Raw genomic sequence first — 16762 nt, forward strand, 5'->3', positions numbered from 1 at the left:
AGTCATGTGGGTGGTGTGGTCGTCTCCGAAGGCAGGTCAGACGGGCTGAACGATCAATAGAAAACCTCCCGGCAATCGTTGACCTACCAATGTACACGACATCACCTCGTCGGCCCCGGCTCTTGACCGACATTTCCCAATAATCTGCAGATTTTCGACTTTTCTTTCTACTTGCGGGAGCAGCAAGAAGTCTCTGGCTATGGAAGGATGAAAAGATGGGCAATTCTTCCAGGATGACCCTGTGTGAGGAGGGCCACCTTGGGGCTGGCCTGAGCTTCTAGCCCCCTGTTTCTGTTGTCATAGGTATAGGTAGTCTCGCCAGACCCCGCAGCCCCCGCCAAATCGGCCAAGCCATTTGTGGCTTTACGAGGCGGAGCGTCCAATCAGTGTGCCTGGGCCCCTGGAAATAGCATCTAGGCAGCACAGAATCCCGGGATCCAACACACCCTCTCCGATCGAGCTTTCTTTCACTGTAACCTGGCTCCACTGGAGATACCTTCCCCAATCCGAGCCTACGAATAGGCGCCAAGAGAAAGAAGTGGATGACAGGTCATGAACAAGGGCAGAATCGCCGACTCGGCTGTCAGCCATCATGTTCATAAAGCCCACAGACTGTCTCGATGTGATTGTTGGACGTGCTCCCAGAGGGAATCACCCCTCCGCTCCGTTGACTCGAGACTGGCGGCTTGATCGCATTTGAATTGCAATTTCTGGCCGAAGAAAGAACCATGAGCATCACGTCGCCAACCTAGGTGTAGAAACCTCAGACGAAGTTTGATCATTTCATTTTTACCTTGGCGGAAGGGGTATTTGCCTAGTAAGCCTCTTCAGGCATCCAGTCCCTCACAAGTCGGGCAATGCGACCCTGGCCGCTTCGTGAAATGACCTCTGCTGCCTGCGTGTGAGGGATGCTCACGAATGATACAAAGTCCTGCAATGCGCTCAATCTACTTTCGCCATTGCGTCTCCCTTATAAGACATCGCCCGCCGTAGTCACGTGCTTCTCAAGCACCATTTGGCAACTTGACGGTCGACGAAGCAGAGAGCTCGTCTCGTCTTTTGGGGCGCAGGGCTCCTTTCAATTGCCAATGCGCAGTCGACAGCCTCCATCACGGCGCCAGCCCGGTTCTTCTTCGTTTACGACTCTCATCCGACAGGCAGTCTCGAGGCCTCCGTCGTGAGCTATGACCCAACAGACACAACCTACCAGGTCGCTTGCCCTACCGCAAACGAAGCATGTCAGAATGAGGGATACTATCCGGTCAACATAACCCATCACCAAGGCTCTCTCTGGGCGGGGACGAACACGGCAACTGCAGGGACGACCAAGTTTTGGAGCTGCGATCTGGGTACCGGCAGCGACGATGTTCTTTCAGATCAATATGAATGGTGTTCGGTGGGGACCACCTCGGGCAGCTCTACAATGACGGGTGCGAGAAGCCCCGTCAATACGTGCTTCGTGGAGGCACGATCGGTCGTCGTGGCTATTACCGCTGGACTGGACAAATTGGGTGCTAACAAGGGAGGTGCGCGGGAGGCATCGTATCTGTTATCGGTGGAATCAGAGAAGTGGAGGACGCAGACGTGCCAAGCCTTTCAGCAGCCCGACGCCGACCGAGTCCTCGGAGCCGACGACCTCGCTGAAGAGTCCCACCGCAGGCGTCACGGACGGCACGTCGCAGCCGGCGGAGACAGCTTCCCGAACAGCGGCGCCGTCTGAATCGGCCCCACCTAGCGGGTCTAGCCGGACATTGACGAGAGTGGCTCTCGCGTTGATTATGAGTGCGGTTGTTGCTGCGGTACTTCTTTGAGCCGTTGCGAGGCTTGTCTCGCAGCAACTGGACTGATGCTTACCCCGCGAAACTCGTCGAGGTTTCCGAGGAACGTGTCAACGACTGTGCGTTCGGTCGAGATGGGAGGGAAGATTTTTGGTTACCCCGCGTGTTCGGTGCGTGGGCGAGAGTGTGTTCCTGGGCAGGGCCGTGTACGTACGTCCAGCAGCAGCAGCAGCAGCAGCAGCGGTCATTGGCATTGCAATGGCAGCGAGCGACGCGGAGACGTTACTGGATCAGGGATTAAGCTTCATCGTGTTCCCTTCCCCAGTTTCATGGGCTCTTGAAACTATGCCGCCCGCCGCGCTTCGCTAGAGTTGACGAACGCGTATGCCCCCATTGGCAAATCTCAAATCATTTCGCAAGTGATGATTGGCCTGGAAACTCACACGGGCTGAGGGCAAGTGCCTGGTCGGGGGTGACGAAGGTAAAGTGTCCATCCACTGGCCTCGGATCTGGCTTGAAGTCTACCATTTCCGCAACCTGCCTACGATGCAGTACAATGTGGTTGGCAAGGTTGCGAGACCGATTGGCATCCGCAAGGCAAGGACAGGTAGGTGGTCCAGGCGAAAGCTCTTCAGGTATCCGTAGGACGGACATGAAAGTGGCAGGGTGGTAAACCTCGGCTGCGATGACATGCACAAGTGAAAGCTGTTCAGGGCAAGGTTGCATGCGGTGTGGGCCTCGAACGCTGAGGTCAAGCGAGCGACGGCCTGCGAATGGCAAGAGATGGTGAGGTGCAGCGTTCGGGGATTTTCTCACCCTGGACCATGAGGATGACGGGAGGCTTATGAAGGAGGGCACTCAAGAGTGCGTCCAGTTGGGCGTCATCTGTCTCTTCTTTCATTCCTCTGACGGCATCTACATTACTCAAGGCACCTGAGGTAGGCACCTCGACTAAGTACCTATCTCAACCAAGTAAGGTACCTACCTAGGTACGTAACCTGGAAGGCAGTGGGCCAACAGTGGCGTCTGATACTGGCGCAAGCAGGTCGCAGCTACCCGACCCACATAGGTACCTTACATACCTAGGTATACCTACCTGGGCACCCAAGGTACCAGAAATAGGCCCGTTCCCGTGTCGAGAGGATGGACCCGACTGGCACAGGCCAGAGCAGGTGCAAAACACCCAATGGCAAGCACCACCCAGCAGCTCCGGGTTGCGTTCCGATGAGGTCGGGTGGCGTAAGGTCCAGGGTGTGAGCAAGCAGAGCACCAGACGCAGGACACTCACTAAACAGGAGCAGCAGCATGGAGCAGCAGTATGGAGCAGGAGCAGGAGCAGGAGCACGACCGGGAGAACCTTCAATCAATTCACTTTCCATTCCAGTCCACTTGGTTTTTCTAGTTGCCCTTTTTTTCTTTCTCTCCCACGCCCACTCACTCGCCTCACTCGCTCGCTGCACTCTCTGCTCTGCTCTGCACCACCCGACCTCGACCGGGCCTCATCTTTGCTTATTCTCCCAGCTCCCGCCTCACCATCTGGCCACTCAACACGCGAGCTCGCCTTCGCCCAGTCCGGAGCCATTGGTCGGCCCACGACGTTGCCCCGAAGCCCAGCGTGAGCGATGCGACAAGCCATGTTTCCTCGGCCGCAAATTGAATAATGCACGGCGTACCACTCTCAGCGCCCGTCGGCAACCAGCCTTTCGTCTTGCTTTTCACATCTTGATCCTTTCTCCCAGCCTCTGCCCGCCTGCTCTGCTCTGCTCTGCTCTGCGCTGCCCTGCCCTGCCCTGCTCTGCTCCGCGCTGCTCGACCACCACCTCGTCAACCACGACCGACAAACCATCGTCGTCCGCCGTCGTCACGACTTGCCATCGTCGGCGTAGCCCGCCTCAATAGGCGACCTCATGTAACTTGATACCGAACGGCATCAACCAAGACGACGCCAACGACAGGACCTGTTCATCTTTCAACCTTTGGCCATTCGAGCTCCCGGCCGACCCCCCAGCTCCGGGGTCATCCACCGCCTCACGCTCGTTATCGTACCCGTATCCCCTGCGCTCCCTCCGTTCCCCCACCAATCCGCTGCTTCGTCCTATCTTTCTCAACCCCTCCGCGCCCATCCAAGCTCTATCGCAACTACCCGCCATGCCTACCTATCTCTGTCACGGCTTTCGTTGGGACCGCCGAAGTATTCGAGTTTTTGTCGTTGTCCAAAATATCGATGATGCCGCCCCGGAATGGATCATAGCGCCAAACTCTTCTCCCGCTATTCTCGAATCCTTCTACTCCCTCTTCGATTTTCTCCCCGAACCACCTCCCGAAGATACCGAAGCCCAACGAGAAAAGAAGAAGCGGAATAAGTCCAAGCCTCTCAAAGCTGGTGTTCTCAGGAACGAATATGATGTGCCACCCTCAACTGTGCCTCCCGAGGAGGACGATGTGTTGCAGAACAGCTGGAGTGCCGTGAAGCTGCTCGAAGAATACGACCCGACAGATTTGAGCTACGTCAGCCGCCCCTACGCCTACGTCGCCGACCATGTCGTGCGCATCGATTTGAGTAACTCAATCGCGGAGGAGATCATGCGCTATGAAGAGCGGTTGGGCGAGACAAAGGCCATGGCCAGCACCCCGAGTGATGAGTTTTACAAGGCCAAGAAGGGCTCGACATCGGGGAAAAAGGCAGGGTGGTTTGAGAAGCTGAGGGATCAGCTGCAACGTGGTGAAGATATCCGATGGTATGTCGTGGTCTGTGGTGACGAGGTGCGCGACTTCCCCGAAGATATGGGTGCAGCCAAGGAGCAAGCGAGGGAGGACGACCCACGGGATGCAGAAAGCGAGACTCCGAGGGGTCGCGATAGGAGTGCAGGCCCATCTTCGAGACCGGCAGCCTCGCCCAAGGAGTACATATCAAGCGTACCGGCCAGCCAATTCGCGTCGGCAATGTCCCCGCAGCAATTACAAGTCTCGCCAAAGGAGGCGGGACTGCCCTATGGCACCCTTTTCCAGCACCCCAACATGAACACGGGGGAAACGCCAGCACTATTACAAACGAAGCCATCTATGGACTTTAGGCCCAAGACGCCCAAGGGTGGTGGCTTCAGGAGGCTCTTTGGGAAAAAAGACGAGCCATGAAAGCCCTTAGTCTACGGAGCGCATCGGGGAAGGCTTGTTATCATGTGCGTGTAATCGTTGCATTTGCTGTTCTGGCCCGAACACCACGCAACATCGACCTCATGATATCCCCAATTCTGGCCGAGCAAACTCTACGGAAGGGAGCATTATCACAAAGCGACGGCGAATAATAAAAGATTTGTTTACATTCAAAAGAAAATGATGGAAACCTGTCATGATTTATTACCGCCTTGATCGTCGTCCTCCCTCAGTCCACTAACTGCAGCCGCAATGAGCGCCCCCTGCAACCCCAGCTTTCCGCGTTGCGATGGCAGGGGTTGGCTTGCTACGTCATTGGCCGAGGCCTCTCACCTGAGCTGTATGGCTGTTCCAGGTATTTTAGCAGGAACGCGCCCAGCTCGCTCCTTCGAGACACCAACATGGACTAAAGCCATCCCCAACGCCCATTTTCCCCATGCGATTGTGCGGCTACCTACACTGCTTGCGTCGTGCGAATTGGTGCACGAGTCGGCCAGCTGCAGCCTTTCCTGTTTCCATGGTTTAATTAACAGTTCCTCTCCGTCACGGACCGTGACCACCTTGCGGTCTCGCACACGTCGATACGTATGATATCTCATCATGGCCCAATTCTCGAGGCTTCGCGTCCCTGACGCCTCCTCGAGGGCCGGCGAAACGTCGCCGTCTCCATCGGTCGCCCAAACAACAGCCGAATTCGACTTGGACAGCAATTTCGAGCTCGACGATGCGGAAGGGGATTTGCAATTCCGTGAGGCAGAGCTCGGCGGAGGCCAGGCCTATGAGCTCAAGAGCTTGGTAAACCCAGCAGGAAAGAAGGACGATGGAGGCGAAGACGACTCGTTTTCTTCACGGAGACGGATGAGCGACAGCACCGTTTCAAGCTTTCAACTATACACCCCAGATGAGGAATGCGCAGTTGTTCGCAAATTCGATAGGCGGTTGGTTCTGTTCGTGGCGCTTCTGTTCATGCTGAGCTTTCTGGATCGGTCAAGTTTGTTTACCATTGCAACACCTCTAGCCATGTTGATGCTGATCAAATGTCGCACACAGATATCGGCAACGCGCGCATTGCAGGCATGGATGAGGATCTTCAATCGCAGCCGCCTTGGGATGGATGGTACGAATGGACGCTGACAGCCTTCTACATCGCGTACATCGCCTTCGAATGGATGTCGTTATTGTGGAAGCTTATTCCGGCACATATATATGTCTCCATGATTGTCTTATCATGGGGCTTGACCGCTGCGCTCCAGTCAGTCGCCGTGTCCTATCCAATGCTCATCTTTTTCCGCGTTCTGCTGGGAATTGGAGAAGCAGGGTTCACTGGGATTCCGTTCTATTTGTCCTTCTTTTTCAAGAGGGAGGAACTTGCGTTCCGTACTGCTATCTTCATATCAGGTTCGTCTGACTCGACAACGCCCTCCGCCTCAAGGCACTGACTATGTGTAGCTGCGCCGCTAGCGACAACCTTTGCGTCTTCACTGGCCTGGCTGATCATCAATTTCGCTGAATATGGCCCAATTGCTCCGTGGCGCCTACTTTTTCTAGTCGAGGGGTTCCCCTCCGTCCTGGTAGCTGTAGCTGCCTGGCACATTATCCCGGACACTCCGGAGACGGCACCGTATCTCACGGCACGAGAACGCAAAGTGGCACGACTCCGACTTCGACATCAGAAACCGCATCAGACACGTGGCGAAAAGAAGGACCCTGGTCTGAAGCTTCGCGAAGTGGTTGTCATCCTCTGCGATCCAATGGCCTGGTTGACGGCTGCAATGCTCTTTCTAACCAACATGGCGTACTCTTCCCTGCCCGTGTTCCTGCCTAAGATTCTTCACGAGATGGGTCACTCCCGCTTGGAATCACAGGGGCTTAGTGTACCTCCTTATTTTCTGGCCTTCCTCTTTGTTTTGCTGACGGCACACTTGTCCGACCGATTTCAGATTCGATCGGGCCCAATAATCTTCCACGCTCTCGCATCGGCGGCTGGATATGCCGCCTTGGCATTTTCAGAGCCATTCGGCCTGCCTCCGCCGCTGCGCTACCTGGCTGTGTATCCCGCTGCGATAGGATTCTTCAACGTGGTGACACTCACCATCGCATGGAGCATCAATAACCAGCCCTCCGAAAGTAGGCAAGGGGGTGGATTCGCCTTGATGCAATTCATTGGGCAATGTGGACCAATCGTGGGGACGAGGTTGTATCCGGATCGAGATGCACCCTTCTATGCGCCTGGCATGCGAACCTGCGCATGCGCGATGCTCGCTGTAGCTGTTCTCGCGCTCATCCTAAGATTTTACCTCGGCTTCTTGAACCGAAAGATAGACGCATCAACCGCAGACAGCGTTGATGTGGAAGAAGAACAAGGCCTCGTCGGTTCTGTTGGGCGTTCAAAGACAGTGAATGAAAACTTGAGATACATGCTTTGATAGCCTGGAAAACATTATCGTCGGACAACTTAGATTCTGAGTAGGGGGTTTTATCTCTCCCGACATGGTGTTAGAACGCGTCATTTAGGGTGCCAATGAAGATCAGCGCAGACGTTTCCACATCTGTGGACAGTTGCTACGCCTCATCCAAACTGTTGGAGCCAAGGTCCCAAGTCGACATGAACACCCCGTGCACGGGCCAGTTACCCAGTTCAGACCCCAGGCGATATGTGTGGAGATGGATCTGATTAGACCTCGGCCCCATTCATCTACCGTCACTCGGTATCCGAACGCCGGAGGTGGACTTCTCACAGCCCCATCCTCAATTCAGTCTGCCATCGATCTCAGGGTGAAAAGGAGCCATTATCACTCATTTAGTGAGGCGCGACCGTGTGTCATGTTATTATTCAAGAAATACATCAATTCCATCAAGATCCGGCCCATCACCCACAGCTTGGCAGCAATCCCGTCTCACCGGTCACCAGCCGCGGCGGCAAAAACAATAACAACCACAGCAACCATGAAGTCGGAAAATCCAGACGCTAAGCACTTCCTCTCGATCCCATGGGCCGCGGCGCATATCGATGCGCCGGGGACGGTCCGCGAGACGGCGTCGTCGCGGTTCCCGAAGCAGGACACTGAAGACGAGCTCTTTTCGACAACGCTGCACACCGACAAGACCATCGCGGCGTTCCTAACGCTGTACAAGCGGCCATCCGCTGCTTCTGGGGAGAACATGATTCGCGAGGTCAAGGCATTGCTGACCCTGCGGCACGGGGTCAACGGGTACCCCAATGTCTCTCACGGGGGGGTCGTGGCTACGATTCTGGACGAGGTTATCGGGCTGGTGTTCCCGGTAAACAAGATCAACGGGCTGATCCCAGACGGGGCGTACATGACGGCGTATCTCAATACGCAGTACGTCAGGCCCGTTCAGACGCCGCAGAACATCTTGGTGGTGGCTACGGTGAAAAAGGTCGAAGGGCGCAAGTACTGGATCGAGGGCGTGATCGAGGACAAGGACGGCCAGGTCTTGGCCAAGGCGGAGTCATTGTATGTCAAGGTTAAGGAGAAGCTGTGAGTGACGAGAAGGGTGGTGCGCAGAGGGAAGCTGCAGCTTGCCGTAAGTATCTAGATATTTGGTTTTTGTATAGAGTAGACATCGGAAGGCCGGTATTGTTTTGAGTAGATGTGATGAATGTGAAAGGACGGTCCAATTCGGCATTAGAGTCTGGAGAGAAGCAAAAGTAAACGGTAGATATCGAGGATGAGAAGATGTCCCAGGTGGCGCTGATGACAAGCATGATGCGTGATCAATGGGACCGCGTGCAGCGACAACGGTAAATTGAGATGACCACCTAACGTTTAAATGAAGTCCCTTTTTTTTTTCTCTCTCTTTTTGAGAAAGAAGGGTCGGGCTTCATGAAGCGGGAGACTTGTATTTGCTCAAGAGACGCACAGGGAGCATCCGCCCCACCACCTAAAATGGTTCGTTCTGACCAAAATACCATGCCGCCATCACCACCTCTGGAACTCACATCGACATAATTTTACAACCCTAAAAGTATCAAAAAAAAAAAAAAAAAAAAAAAAAAAAAAAAGGGAAGCAAAACGAAGAAAAGGCAAAAGTTTAACAACGCGCTGCGATAGCGCGCCACCTCGAGCTTGTTGAGAACACACAAGTCAATAGAGACTCGAACTTGGTGGTATTTATACGGCCTCTATCTGAGCACGCCAACTGTGCTTTTACCGACTGAGCCAAAGGCTCGCATCAATGCCCAACTTGTGATGGGAGCTCTCCTTTTTTTTTTAGGGGGCATATACCTTTGCACGAATGTTCCAGCAGGGTGTGAGGGTTGAGTTGGGAAGGCACCTGAGGTTCGTGGTTGCCTTCGCTGTCCGGGTTGCTGGGACCACGGATCAGCAACCTACCTTATCAATGACCCCAAAGGGTGGACCCATAAACACTGTCGATACTTGCTGGGCCAGATGCCTCCTGATTTTACAGCCTAGCTTACGAGGTTCCTGTTTTCCTCTTGTGCAGAGTTTTCCGGCCAACGTGCTGATAATACTTGTTTACCTACTCTCCTGCAAGGGAAGATGAGGCTTCCGGCGATAATGAATCAGTGGAAAGCACGTGAACTAGAAGCTTACCTCGCTAATTAAGGAGTCGGTTTCTAACACTTGATACGTCTTTCGAAATGGAGCTGCAAAACGCTTCGCGCCGCATTTTCATGTCAGCCAGTTTGGATGCCAGGCGTCCCTACGACACCCGCCGAGTCAGGGCGTCGAGTATACGGGGTATAAAGTAGTGCTGAAGAAATTTATTACAGCAAATGAAGCAGAGTAGAAGAGACCTGTCTAGGTGCCGTTAATGTTGGCCGATATCGTAGACGTGGAGAGTGAGGTGAAGTCTGCAGAATACGTCCTGCGGCTCCAACGACGAGACGTTGACTGACCAAAGCGGGTCACCACGCTAGACCTATTTGGGACCCGATTTTTGGGACTTCGCCCCGGATCCACCTAAAATTTCATCCTTCATCTTCAATTACATCCGCCATCTCACTCTCGCGTTTCCGGATTTCAACATAGGGATTCGCAGAGCCTTTTGGTACTGACTCGGACCAAATCTCAATTTACAGACGCTCAGACGAATCGCGAGACAAATCCACTCACCGAAGCAGAAAGGCGGCGCACTCGTATCTCGTCGGCCGCCGAGATCATCTCTCACCAACGCCGAACACACACACACACACGCCCTCTCTTCCCGGAAAATGGCTCCTAAGCGCGCCGCCGAGGGCGCAGCATCCTCGAATGCATTCAAGAAGCCTCGCAAGGGTTTCCGAGTTGGCCCAGAGAACCTGCCCGAGGGGCCCTGGCGTAGAAAGGGTGGGTTTCCCGTCTGCTGAACACAGCAATCTCAGTCGCTAACAGGCCTCACAGTCGAAAAGAAGAAGGCAGAACTCATCCACAAGGCCAAGATCAAGAAGCAATACGCCAAGATCAAAGAGAGGGAGCTCGCTGCTCAATCGTCATCCAAGAAGCAGCAGCAGCAGCAGCAGCAGCAGCAGCAGCAGCAGCAGCAGCAGCTTGCCGACTCTAGCGACGATGAGGACGAACCCATGAATGAGCCACAGACATCAGAGGCACCTCAAGTGGACTCCACGTCACCAGAACTCGAACAATCTGAAGAAAAGCCGACGCCATCAGGCCCCGACCCCTCAGAAGTCCACCCGACCCGCTCAGACCTGATTGCCAACGACGGCGAGCTACCCAACCCAAACACCATCGCCGTCAAGCGCAAGCACGGCAAAGGAGAAGACGAAAACGACCATGATGCAGACGGCAAGGACGGCGAGGACGACGCGGGCGTCGACCGTTATGAGCCGCGCAAGCCCCGCCGCCCTCGCAAGCCAGGTTACTACGAGAAACAGCTGGAGCACGCCGAGAAACGCAAGGCCGAGGCCGAGGCCCGTCGCGCCGAGATCCAGCGTCGTCGCGAGGAGCGCGAGCGCAAGGTCGCCGATCGTGAGAGGTTCCGTCGCGCCATGGCCAAGGCCCGCAAGGGCAGCGAGAACGGTCAACGGAAGCTTGGCCGGGAGAGCTCGTTATTGCTAGAGAAGGTGAAGCGCATGGTTGGCAACTCCAAGTGAGCAAGTGCCTGGAAGCGCATACAGTACGGCGGCGTAAATTTCTTTTTCAATTGCCTACACAGTTTGATACCACACGTCACATATTATATGGTTGCAGGCATTGAGGGGTTTAAAACTTCGGTTCTTTTTTTTTTCTTCTGCTTTTGGTTCTTTTTTTCTCCTCAGAAAATGAGATGGCTAAACCATCCGGTTGATATTTGCAACGGTACTGCTTCAAATGCCCTTGTTCCGCAATGTCACCCCTCCTGTGTGCAGCTATCATGCCTCCCGTCAGCCATCCTCATGCTTCGTCATCCACCATGCGTCATCGTCTGCACCACCCCTTCGACAGCTCGCTTAAAAAAAATAAAAATAAAAAACACCGCCGCAAATGAAGTCATGCTCAGCACTCGGAAGCCAACGAGTGAGAGTTAAAAGTGCGCTCGCAACGAATGTAAACATGTCCCGCCGGTTCTTATTCCCAAACCCGCCGTTGAGAAACAAGAAACTCCTTCCGTGCCCCGAGGCAAGAAATGTGGATATCATTAAAGCTTCCTAGCATGGAACGCCCCTTTTTCTGCAGTCGTGGCAACGGTCAACTGAAAAAACGGAAATCCAAAGGTGAAAAGTCAAAGGCCGTCAGCGATGGGCAGGTCGTCTCCGAGCTAGGAATGGTAAAAGAAAAGCGGTCGAAGGCGTAAGGTCGTGGGGGTGTGGATATATACAAGTTTTCTTTTTTCCAACACGGCAATAGTCCATCCAAGGCCAACTGTTTAATCGATGAAGATGGCATGGGTGTTCTCAATGACGAACTGCACAGCCAAGTTCTTGGCGTGCATGTCTGTCATCTCTCGCTCGAGGCTGGTGTCTCTCATGATTGTCGGAGCGAACACAACCGCCAGGTTTTTGGGAGACATCTAAGCCGCCGGTTAGCTACACCACGCACTAAGCCATTGTGAAGAAGACAAACCAAATTCTCGGGCTCTCTTTGAGCCACCCGCGCAAGATGAAACATGAGGAACTCAAGGCAGTCGCGGTGACGCTCTGGCATGGAACCGAACACGTTGCGAAGGTGATCGCAGCGCTCAGTCTTATCCGTGATGGCTGAGAAGAGATTGTCAGTACTTGGGGTCGATTTGCTTCGGGAACAAACCTACCATTGGACTCAAGCACCCTGTCGTAGATATCAAACGTCAACAGCGGGATTGGAAGCTTCCTGAAGTATTGCTTCAACACACTTGTCACTGCCGTGATATCGAGGCCGGGGTCCGAGATGTCGTAATCCTCGCTCTTGTCAAACCCTTCCTGAATCATCTTCACCTGAGAGTTGCCACCCGTCTTTCGATAGATACCCTCAATGTCCATACCACGGAGCTCTACCTCCTCGATACATCGAGTGACAACGCTGGGAATTGTGCGGCGCTCGAAGTCGGCTCTCTCAACAAGGTCAGAGCCGAACAAAGTAGAAGGTGCCTCGGCAATTGCGGGTGTTGCCACATTTGTTGTAGACATCGACTTGCCGGCAGCCTTCTTTCCGAAGAAACCAAAGCTTTGTTGCGAAGGTGCACCTTTCTGGGCGTTGTTCGGAAGCTGAGTACTCGGAGCTTCGACTTGAGATACAGTCATGTTGTATGGCAAGCCGATATTGTCGCCTGTAAGCCCTGGCTGGTGTATGCCACGCTCACGATCATTCTGGAATGCGACGACGGCTCGGTTGACACCCTTGGCCACGTTCTGCGCCATGCTCTTGCCTCCCTTTTTCCAGTTGAACTTCTTGACCTGGCCCTTGCGAATATCAACAACCGTTGGCCTGGCCTCCACAACAGGCTCCTCTGTCTCGTGGACAAGTGTAGTGGTCATGCTGGCAGAGTCCGCCAAATTCAAATTAGATGAAGAGAACACCTTGCTTTGACTGTAGATGCCTAGACCGTTGGGTGACTTGAGTTCGCCCCCGATTTGAGACTTGAAGCGTTCTTGGATCTGGTGGGTGAGATCGTTATTCATGTCGGCGAGCTGGGCGTTCTTGGATGAGAGCTGCTCAAACTCGAGCAGAGCACGATCCCTGTCGGCGATAGCCTGGTTCTTTTCGTCGATCAACTCGTCACGCTCGGCGTGAAGCTGCTCGATAGCGGCGCTCATGGTCTGCTTGACCTTATCAAGCTTCTGCACGAACTCTTTGATCGCGGAGTCCTCGAGATCGCGGGGATCCACAGGCTTCTTCGTTTCCTTCGCACGTTCGACGTATCCAGCCAGTACCTCCAACTGCCTGATCATAATCTCAGTCTGGGTGTCCAATACCGAGACGGTCTTGCGCTTCTCGATTAGGGTCTTGTTCAGTCGCTTCAGGTCCTTCTCAGATGTGAACTGTCTCTCAAGCTCGGCCACGCGGTTTTCCGAGTTTCGCAGCTGCCGCTTAAGCAGAGCTGGATCGTCGCTTGAGTGAAGCGAGATGGGACTGCTGATTATCTCGTGGTTCGATGGATCCTCGGCGATGGGCGTCTTTGGCCAGCGAGGGGATGGTGTACCACGGGTGGTCTCGCTAATACTCCTTGTGTGGCCGGTAACTCTGTGAGGGTGCTGAGGCATTTGAGGGTGACTGGATTCGGTGCTGTTGGTGCGACCATGACGAACGGCGTTTGACACACGACGAAGTATCGATGAAGAACCTTCGTCAGTGCCCAGGATCCTAGCCATGTCCTCGTCCATACTGAAGTCGCCACCTGCACTCCATCTCGGTAGCTTGGGCGAAATCTTCTCTTCGCTTGACGCATTCGCCTGATCCTTTGCGGGAGGTTTGGGGGTTTTCGCGGGAGCTCCAGGCGGTTGCGGGGGTGCTCGGGGCTGCATGTAGGTGTCGCTGAGCTTGTGCTCAGTCATATTCGGGCGCGCGGCAGCGGAAAGTCCCGATGAGCTTGTCTCATCATATGTGTTGGATCGCCCAGCAGGGCCGACGGTCTTGCCGTTAGCTGTAGAGAGAGAGAAAGTTAGAGTCAGTGCGTCCTGCATCGATATAAAACATGGGTTCGAGAGCATACCGTTGCGGGTGGGCAATTCCTTTCTGGTGATGGACTTGGCCGTCACGTCTGTTCGAGATGAAGAGATGGAGTCCATGGAGGGTCGCACATCGCCTTCATCTCGCTGTCTCGAGTCCTGGGACGATCTCGGGGTTCCGTTACCCATGCGGGGAGGAGAATCAGACGAAGGCAAGCTCGGGAATGGCTCCTTGTCTTTGCGCAGAACACCGTCACTGCTCTTGGCACTTCCGCTTTCAGGGGTCATGGCGGCGGAATGCGATGCGCTTCTTGGACTGATCAACTTCTTACTCTTGGGCGCATCCTGCAACTTGAACTCATCGATAGATGGCGACAGCTTGCCGGCGGTCACCTTTTGTGTCCTCTCGTCGTTGCTGACTGATGCGCGAGGGTCTCTCGACGACTTGGATGTTTTCCGCAGCGGCAGCTTGACCGATCCCGACTCGTAGTCGGATGAAGTCTGACGACCCTTCTCTTGGAAAGCAATGTGCGGCGTTGAAGCCGAGGAATCGTTCTTTTTGTCGGTGCTAGCTCGAGGCACGCTGTTGAAATAATCCTTGTCTTTCTTGGAAGCGCATGGCAAGTTTTCCGACGTCGAACGTGGGGCAGTATTCGAAATCGGTGACGGATCCAGAGCCACCGGGATGAAAAAGCCATCATCGCCACCGTTGGTGTCGCCGGCGTGATTGTTTGGGGCAACGATTGTCGAATTGCGATTGTTGCGGTAGTTGGATGGGGGCAAAGACAGCCCGTCCTTAGTATTTTCTGAAGGGCGCTCAGGGGAGCGCGATGGTCGGCTGCTGTTCTTGGACGACGAATCGTTTCTGCTGTAGGCGGGGCGGGGTCGAGGTGACAATTCAGTCGGTGTATCAGAATCAGGGTCGACTCGAGTGTCGGAAAAGGCATTTGGAGGTATGGCGTTGGGCGGAAGGGCGGGCAAGGACTTGTCGGTTATCATAGGAGACCCGTCCTTCTCCCGCGACTTGGCCTGGGCTGCTGCTTTTGATTTTTTCCTTCGTCTTGCCATGAGCGACTCGTGGCAGCTCATGCAGAAGATCCCCTGGGAGGTTCGCGCGTATCGCAGGTTCTCAATCTTTCTCTTACAGTTGCGACACCGGAAGCACGTCGCGCAGAACGCTTGGTCACCAGTGAGGATGGCGAGGTCTTCGATCTTGTTTCCGCAAGCACTGCAGCTGTATGTGCAGTTGTTGCAGATGAGCGACCCATCGCCGAGCAGGAGGAGGTTCGCGTCGGAGTCGAGGAGAGTGCCGCAGGTATTGCAGCGGAAGCAGTTGAGATGCCATCGGTTGCCGGCTGCATCGGGAGGAGACTCATTAGCATTGTTGAACTTGGAGACTGCCGGTGACATGGCCATGGGGGATATCATAGCGATATTCGCAAGACAGTAGACGACGCCGAGCGGACAGCATGCAACTGAGTAGGGCAGGTAGAGGAAAGCGAGGGGGAAAAGAAGCAGCTGAGCAGACATACCAAGTTCGAACGCTTTGCCCTCTTCTAGGATCTAGTCGGGTAGGGCACCGCCATCAGTACGTGCTCGCAGACGGGCAGAAGTTAATGGGGGTGGGCCATCATACCTCTCCGCAGCCTTTGCAAGGGAAGACGTCGTCAGCGTCCATGGGGCTCTCCAAGTAGTCCTCCATGACGGCAGCCATGACGGGCAATTCGTCCTCGTAACGGGACGTTGTCACGACAAATTTCTAACAGATGGGATGGGATTTTTCGAGGATCATGAACGTTGCGTCGGCAGCAGGATGGTCGGTGAGCAAATGATCGACCGAGAAAAGTCGTATCATGGGACGACGAAGAGGGAAGGGGTGGCAGGCTGTGCGGCTCGTGCCAGGAGCTCGGCAGAGGGAGCGTATACGTCGGGAGAGTAGCGTCGAATGGATGGCGCTCGGTGAGGTGCTCGGGGTCGCGATGGTAGCCAGCCCACACAGAGGGATGAAAAGCAGGAGATGGAACCAGGGCAGCGGTGGCGGTGCGTGGCAGCTTTGGGGTGAGAGGTACCGTCGAGGTAGCGTAGGTTCGTACGACTTTTGGTTGGGCGGGTTGAGGTAATTCGTCGAAGAGGGGAAACTTCGAAAATGGACTTGCGGTACGGATACTCGAGGGCTCGGTGCCTCTGAAGGGGGGCGAAAAAGGGCGGCGTCGGGCGGTCGATCAAAGTCAGGGTAAGGTGAGCTGCTCTGCGAAGTAGCTGGCGGCTGACCTCCTGGTCTGGCAGACGAGGCAAGACCAAGACCAAGACCAAGAAGAAGAAGCAGAAGGAGAAAACAACAATAGCTGAAGCTGACACGAAAGCGTGAAATTGGAGATTTTGATCAGGACCTAGGCCCTCGAATCGTCGGGACGATGGAGAGGTGCGACGGCCGACGTGGAGGACGGGCGAGACTATGTTGACTATGGCAAGCCAGGGCTTGGCCAGGTGGTACCAGCTTAGCAGAAGAGAGGACGAGGAGAGGAGGGACCACGTAGGGATCAGAGAGGCACGGGTGCCTTGGACAGGTTCAGGGGGGCTGTCCAGGCCCGTAAGGAGGTACAAGTGAGTGAATGAGTGCTCTAATGAGGCAGGGTGTGGGATACGCGCGGGCCTTGCGTTAGTGACGGAAGGTGATGTGGAAGACGGGATGTTAGTGCACGCGCGAATGACAAGGAGGAGGAAGCCGTCGCTGCCTTCGATGCAAGCCGGAGGACGGCTCTAGGGGATGAGGTGGGAAGGT

At 54.7% G+C, this 16762-nt stretch overlaps 5 protein-coding genes across 5 annotated transcripts; 4 read left to right on the forward strand and 1 right to left on the reverse strand.

The window, feature by feature from the left end:
* Positions 1 to 3926: 3926 nt before the first annotated feature.
* CGCA056_v008445 (uncharacterized protein) lies at positions 3927 to 4913 on the forward strand (the record flags this gene model as incomplete). The annotated part of the gene is made up of 1 exon (XM_037323692.1): positions 3927 to 4913. The coding sequence occupies one exon, from the start codon at positions 3927 to 3929 to the stop codon at positions 4911 to 4913; it is 987 nt and encodes a 328-aa protein (XP_037178496.1).
* Positions 4914 to 5531: 618 nt separating this feature from the next.
* CGCA056_v008446 (putative transporter) lies at positions 5532 to 7357 on the forward strand (the record flags this gene model as incomplete). The annotated part of the gene is made up of 3 exons (XM_037323693.1): positions 5532 to 5922; positions 5982 to 6329; positions 6381 to 7357. The coding sequence occupies 3 exons, from the start codon at positions 5532 to 5534 to the stop codon at positions 7355 to 7357; spliced, it is 1716 nt and encodes a 571-aa protein (XP_037178071.1).
* A 520-nt stretch (positions 7358 to 7877) lies between these two features.
* Positions 7878 to 8438, forward strand: vlmB-1 (Verlamelin biosynthesis protein B; the record flags this gene model as incomplete). Its single annotated transcript, XM_037323694.1, has 1 exon — positions 7878 to 8438. One exon carries the CDS (start codon positions 7878 to 7880, stop codon positions 8436 to 8438), a length of 561 nt encoding a protein of 186 aa, XP_037177645.1.
* Positions 8439 to 10131: 1693 nt separating this feature from the next.
* On the forward strand, positions 10132 to 11010 carry CGCA056_v008448 (uncharacterized protein; the record flags this gene model as incomplete). Its single annotated transcript, XM_037323695.1, has 2 exons — positions 10132 to 10246; positions 10301 to 11010. 2 exons carry the CDS (start codon positions 10132 to 10134, stop codon positions 11008 to 11010), a joined length of 825 nt encoding a protein of 274 aa, XP_037177648.1.
* A 752-nt stretch (positions 11011 to 11762) lies between these two features.
* rga4 (putative Rho-type GTPase-activating protein 4) lies at positions 11763 to 15694 on the reverse strand (the record flags this gene model as incomplete). Its single annotated transcript, XM_037323696.1, has 5 exons — positions 11763 to 11906; positions 11960 to 12093; positions 12147 to 13955; positions 14025 to 15543; positions 15617 to 15694. 5 exons carry the CDS (start codon positions 15692 to 15694, stop codon positions 11763 to 11765), a joined length of 3684 nt encoding a protein of 1227 aa, XP_037178134.1.
* Between the last annotated feature and the right edge of the window lie 1068 nt (positions 15695 to 16762).

The sequence above is a fragment of the Colletotrichum aenigma genome, assembly GCF_013390185.1.
Source record: "Colletotrichum aenigma strain Cg56 chromosome Unknown KSG_Cg56_contig05, whole genome shotgun sequence".
Taxonomy (NCBI): domain Eukaryota; kingdom Fungi; phylum Ascomycota; class Sordariomycetes; order Glomerellales; family Glomerellaceae; genus Colletotrichum; species Colletotrichum aenigma.